General features: G+C 46.0%; 1 protein-coding gene across 1 annotated transcript; it reads left to right on the forward strand.

Annotated features, from left to right (window-relative positions):
* The first annotated feature begins 3,095 nt into the window (after positions 1 to 3,095).
* Positions 3,096 to 4,007, forward strand: LOC123124555 (uncharacterized). Its single transcript, XM_044545143.1, has 2 exons — positions 3,096 to 3,630; positions 3,730 to 4,007. Exon 1 carries the CDS (start codon positions 3,122 to 3,124, stop codon positions 3,602 to 3,604), a length of 483 nt encoding a protein of 160 aa, XP_044401078.1. The 5' UTR covers positions 3,096 to 3,121; the 3' UTR covers positions 3,605 to 3,630; positions 3,730 to 4,007.
* Positions 4,008 to 6,652: the final 2,645 nt, after the last annotated feature.

The following is a 6,652-nucleotide window of genomic DNA, read 5'->3' on the forward strand; positions in this document are numbered from 1 at the left end:
GTAGCGGCAAATGTTGCCAGGATGACGGATTCAGGCTTATTGTTGTACTACTTTGTAAGGTCCTCGAGAATAATCAATAAAATAGCCGCATGCATCTCCCAGATGCAAAGGCCGGGGGTCATCCTCCTTTAAGAAAAAAGACATAGAAAAAGAGAGAGGAGGTGTATGTTAGTGAAGATAAGACTCTTAGCTCATTTTCCTATATAGTGTAATTAATGCATTGATCCGATGTGCTAGTCTCTTTATTTTTTATTCTTTTTCTTCTCTCTGCAACTAGAGAACAAGTTTGAGATGTAAATATGATTCCTAAACCAAGCAAATGTAATACTCCCTCCATTCAATGTGGTGCGTCCGAGCTTTTTGAGATCTAAGTTTGATTATAAAATTTAACCAACGAGACCGACTGCGACGGTAGCAAAAATTATATCACTGAATTCGAATTTCGATACAAATTCAGTGGTATAATTTTTTGCCCACCGCAGTCGGTCTTGTTGGTTAAATTTATGGTCAAACTTAAATCTCGGAAAACACGGGCGCACTACATTGTGAAATGAGGAAGTATGATAAAGGTGATACAGCTCTCCGATATCCCTACACCCTCTATGAACAGTAAATTCGAACAAATGGAAAAAAAAATCTGAAACTTTGCGACATCAAATATACTCAAACGTTTCAGGTGTTTGCAAATTTTAATAACGAAATATCGTATAGAGAAAGGTGTACACATGAGAAACAGATATTAGAGCTCCTGGAATGTTTTTTCAGCATATCTGAAACTTGCAAGCACCCACAAAGTTTGAGCATATTTGATGCCGCAAAGTTTCAGATTCTTCTAATTTCTTTTCTATATTTTTTGAATTTACTGCTAATAAAGGGTGTAGGGACAAACCTTGGAGTTGAAAAACCACTATATGATTGATTACGTGTGGTGGTTGTCTCCAAAAACTTTCCACTATATATGATTGATTTATGTGTTAAGAGACAATGCATTGGATGTGCCCTTATATAGTTTATTAGACATGCATTGATCCATGTTCTTAGTCAACCTAATTAGAGTACTTAATTGGACTTTTGTATGAGGGTTGGGAGTAATGAAAGTTATTTTCTGTGAAAAAGTTGGACTTTCAGTTTGGACAAGTGGTCAAAAGTTCGCGCAACCAGGCAGCTTAAGCTTTCATCCGTTTAAAATAACTAGCACAAATGCCCGTGCGTTGCAACGGGAGACAAAAAACCCACTTTACTAATGCAATGGCCCACATCATGAGACATGATGATATCTACAAACTCCTTGAAATCCTCCACATTGTCACATGAGAAACAACATCATATGAGGAGCATTTTACAAAGATCACACATCTTTACTATGATATAACAGAGAAAAGTGTGGAGTTTGAGTCGCACACAGTAGGACTCTGAGTCCGATTCCTAGTACATTGGTGACGGGTGCTAGTGAGTTGATCAGAAAAATAAGAGTGAAGATGTTTTCTGTTCTCAGAAAAGTATAGCACATGACCAACAAAAAATGAACACCTTTTTATTGTGATTTAGACTTTTTTTTGCATGTGTTATACGTAATATTTTTCTCTTGAGTTAAAAATTTCGGTATGTCAAATATTAGTATTACAACGTCATATCTTAGTTCTTGACGTCAACAGTTCTGATATAAAGAAGTGGTTCAACTGTGGCATATGCACCTAAACAAAACACCTACCAATTCAGTTACAAACGAAGCGGTTCAATAAATTTAGACACAAAAGAAGAAATTCATCGGCCTCGACCATGTAGGTAAATTATGATATTTTTGCACCAGACCGTCTGATCTGGTAGACCGGTCGCACATGTGATGATGATCCAATTGCATGGTCCTATCATGTCCGCCGTGGGTGATGTTGTGTAAGCCGTGCGTTCGCACATCACATTAATTTTTTGAATAACTCCCCCCGCAAATTTTTTTTTAATAACTCAAAATCATGATTGGCCACGATCTAAGTTTTTCTCCGGTGCAAAGACATCTAATTTTGTATATGCTCATTTTTTTTTTGTATGTGCTCAAGTCTCAACTTGCATGTTCCATAAAAAAATTGCACGCATGTTTTTATATATATTTCTGACTCATAATGGAGTGTGGCGTACATGATTTTTGTTCCAAATATGGTTTCTCCTTATTCTCTCAATGCCTCTTTCCTTCCTTATTCTCATTCCTTGTTTGGTTTTTAATCACATCTGAAATCTCTCGTTCTTTCCTTATTATCTCAATCCCTCTTTCTTTCCATATATTCTCTCAAGGCCTCTTTCCTTTCTTATTATGAGACGTCTGATTTTCTCCGTAATGATTCCTGGGATGGCTCCTCGATATCCAAAAGAAAATCAAGACGTATATAAATTAGGAAAATTAGATCTAAGGGAGCGAGGTGGGACTATTTAATAGGTTAATCAACATTGTATTCTCATATGTTGCCATCCAGCTTAGTCCAGATTTTTTTTTTGCATCGGCCGCCTGGGATTATTTGACAGGCGTGAAACCTTTGGTTCAAACATGAAAACATCCTAGCTCAACTGGCGACGGCTTGGCATGTTAGGTCTGGAGGTTTTGAGTTCGATCGCACCGAAGAACAGTTTTTTTCTGCCTTCTTTTATACAGAAGTTGGGCCGGCTGACTTGGGCCAGATAAACGTTTTGACGGTGGATGAAATCATGGTAATGACGGACGAAACTACAGACGGTTCCCCGAATTAGTACCACCTCACGTATATGTTTTAAATTCAAACTGAAAAGCGTAAATTCACGGGAAGAAACGTATTGTGACGGTGAACTCGACAAAGTCAATCCATACTTTATTATTAGAGAAAGATGTGCAAAGTACCCAGCAAAAGGAAAATATGCAAAGTAGGCTGCCTACTAGATCACCAACCGTACCCCCTAGCTCGTATTCTTCCCAACCATCCACAACAAGTTTGAACTAACTCAACCATCCTCCCTGACACCGCATGCAGCGCTCTCGTCATACTAAATCCTAACATGTTGGCGCGTGAACGACGCACGTGTGCAGCTATATAGCCCCTGCACCGCACCTGTTCGATCTCAAGTAGCCACAAGTGATCGGAGGTGCGTAGCTTGCGCAATGTCGTTAGCCATGGAAGTCGAGGCCATCGGCCAAGAAACCTTCGGTGCAATCACGATGATCGAGGACGGCGACGATGACGAGGTGCTCACCAGCGACGACGGGGGCAGCGACAGTCACGGAGAGATGATCGTCACCGACGACGACGAGCTGTTCGAGCTCGACATCACCTTCCTCCGCGGCGACAACGAGGACGGCCAAGGCCGACACGATACGCACAGCGCTGGTGATGGCGCCCATGCCCTGATGGCCAACTGCCTGCTGCCAGTGAGCTCGGTCAGCATGGCGGTGCCGGTCACGGGCAGCAACATTGTCTCATCCTACTATGCCTTCTCCACGTACAGCAGCTCGAGGAAGTCCGGCATCAGCGGCGGTGGCAGGAGGAGACTTGGGCGCGCAGCTGCTGACGGCCGCAACTCCACTTGGGCGAGGTTTCGCCTCTCGAGCAGGGGATTCGCAACCATGGGGAATTTTCAGAGATAGCAGCTCCGTGTATGCGCGAAGGAAAGGTCAGATACTCAGATGTAAATGTGAAATAGCACGGACCAAGTGAAGAAATAGAAACAGATTTTTCAGATGTAAAGGTCAGATTTAACTCTTGTGTTCAGATTTCAGAAACGTGATTGTAAAACCGAGGGCACCATTGGAACCAGGACAAGACTCACAGGAAACTGGGAACTTGTGGGTCAGCTCATGGAGGGAGGGCTTTTCTTGAAGAGGTGAAGATGAACCCTTAACTGGAGGATGAAGTTCATGTGATCACATTCCTTCTGTAATGCTAGGGTTGGTGAATTTAGTTGCTTTGTAATAACTCTGAGATGTTTTCAACGATGACTTTCCTGAATTTAGTATTTTACTTTGCCGAATGTTTTGAACGTGGGACAAATCCAGTCCTGGTGAACCTTGTGGATCGTGAGACGGTTGTAGCACGGGTTTCGTTTTCTAAATGAATAGATGGAGATATACACCCTACAAACCTGACTGGATCATCTTCAAACCTGACTGGATTCGCCGATTTCCACGCTCTTGTGAGTAGCACTCGGTGAGTTGACCACAACCTTGCATGGAAGCCGTTTGCAGCCATTGCTTGGTTATCATGGACTACTAGAAATAAAGTCTCTCAACCATCTTGCTGACATCATCTACAAATTGCTTTCTCTTTTACGGCTCTGGAGACTGTTGCCAATACATGGGAGCTACAGTCACTTAACCGGGTCCTCGCCAGCATGCGTGCAAGGATGGCAACATCACGGAGGGCACCGCGTCATGACAAGATAGCCTAAGGAGCTATAGAGATTGTGGTGGCTTCCACTTCCCTTCGTATGGCATTAAGCATTTTGATGGTTGTATTGGGTCCTTGCGACCATGCATCATACTCCCTCTGTAAACTAATATAAGAGCATTTAGATTTCTAAAGTAGTGATCTAAATGCTTTTATATTAGTTTACGGAGGGAGTATTTTTTACGCCAACTCCACCGCGCGACCCCAACCGGATGTCCGTTTTGCCCGGATTCTGTCCGTTTGGGTAGGGCAATAGGGTCGTGTCCGGACCGTTTCTGGAATGCGGTGGCCGTGCGTCCAACGCGCGGACGCATCCGGCCGCATCATGTCCGCGCACTTTTTTCTTTGCAAGCCTTTAAACCTTTTTTCATCATTCATTCTTGGTACATGGAAATACATCATCAAATTTTGACTAAAAAAGCAAGACCAAAAAAACAAAAACCACAAGAATACATTTTAGAAGATATCCAACTTCCATAACTGCTCCTGTAAGTAGGATTAGTGGATCTCGATGCATTCATTGTTGATCTGCGGAAGAGCCGCCTCCATCTTGCGTGTTTCTTTTTTCTTCGAGTCTAAAGAAGTAGAGGTTGCTTCCTCGCATCTAGTCTCGTGTCTAGCCTCTAATCTAGCAACAAGTGCACTTGTCTCATTTATAGCCTCTATGCTAGCTAAAAGTGCACGAACATCTACTAAATTGCGCTCTATCAATATATCGATGTACTCTTCTTTCCAATACCAAAACTTGCATCCATTCTACACAATAAAATTTGAAGTTAGCACAACTAGTCAAATCTAAAGCACAAACAAGCTAAAAAGAGCACATACCCCAGCGTTTAAGCACTTGATGAACACCCATCCAGGATGTTCCGGCGTTGTAGACACGCGGCGCACGACCTTCTTTGGGCAGTGGTCGCACTTAATGAGCGGCAACGGTGCGCCGACGAGCTTTTGGGCTAGCACCGAGCCCGGCCGACCGCCATTCGTCTATCTGCCGGCGGACCACCGACGGTGTAGATCCGAGCGGCTAGAGAAGGAGCCACTGCCTACATGTGGCCTTGCGGCCCTGCCAGGGCCTTCCGGCCCGGTGCCCGGCCAGTCCATGGCGCGCACGGCCTCCCACAGTCGGGCGAGCTCAAGACCGACCGGATCCGCCCCAAATCCGGGAGGCGGGTGCGCAAATCAGGTGGCCGTGGTTGGGTAGCTCGGGGCGCCGAGGGGAAGGGGCTGGGCGAGCGCGCGTCCGAGCTGCGCAACTACAATGGCAGCGGCGGCGGCGGCGAGGGAAGAGTGGGGAAGAGTGGAGAAGAATGGAGGGCGTGCGGCCGGAGGGAGGGAGGGGCGGATAGAAAAAGGCGCCCCTGTGCCACTGACGGGCGGGCTAGGGGAGGACACGCGCAGACAGCCCGCGCGTCCGCGTGCTGTCCGTTTCACCCCAAAAGTGGCGCAAAATTGTGCCGGGGATGGGTCAAAAGCGGACAGAAAACGGACAAAAATCTGTTTGCGCCCGCGCGCTGGGCCGTCTGGTTCGTCCGTTTTACCCCCAAACGGACGCGCGCAGACAGGATGGGGTCGCGTGGTGGAGTTGGCCTTAGTTGTCTATATGGCTCTGGAGAGGACGGGGCGTCGATCCGTTGGCTGGGCAGCTGAGGTTGCTGCCAACCCACCCGAGTTCAAGTCCCGGCTTGGATGCGTGGTGCTCGCGGAGTTTCTCCTATAAAAGAATGCCAACGAGGGTTAGCCCTTGGGTTGGTCTCATTTTTTTTCTATATGGCTCTGGAGACTGTTGCGAAGACAATGGGAGTTAGGGCAACTTCAACGCACGATCCCATTCGGACGTTTGTTTTGTCCGGATTTCATATGTTTGGGGTGGGAATGGGGAGGCGGTTGTCCGCGTCGGGCTGGGCTGGCATCGAGGCGCCCAACGTGCGGCCCCAACCGCAAATTGTCCGTAGTGGACAAAGGAAAAAAACACATGCAAAAGCAAAATAAGGCATTTTAACATAGCTAAAAAACTTAAGAACACATTTAAAAGTCCGCCGTCCTCATGGCCCAACCACAACACTTAGTTTAATTAACATTAAACAAAAAAAAGAAAGCAAAAGATAAACAGCCGCCCTGCGCGCCACAGAAGACCTCACCATCGTCGCTGATGTCGTCGCAGCGGCCATCTTTAGGCTCCACCATCCTCGTGGTCGCTCGTGATGTCGATGTAGGGTGGCGGCATCCAAAGGTGCGGCGGCGGCCCC

Source organism: Triticum aestivum, chromosome 5D, assembly GCF_018294505.1.
Source record: "Triticum aestivum cultivar Chinese Spring chromosome 5D, IWGSC CS RefSeq v2.1, whole genome shotgun sequence".
NCBI classification, from domain to species: Eukaryota; Viridiplantae; Streptophyta; class Magnoliopsida; order Poales; family Poaceae; genus Triticum; species Triticum aestivum.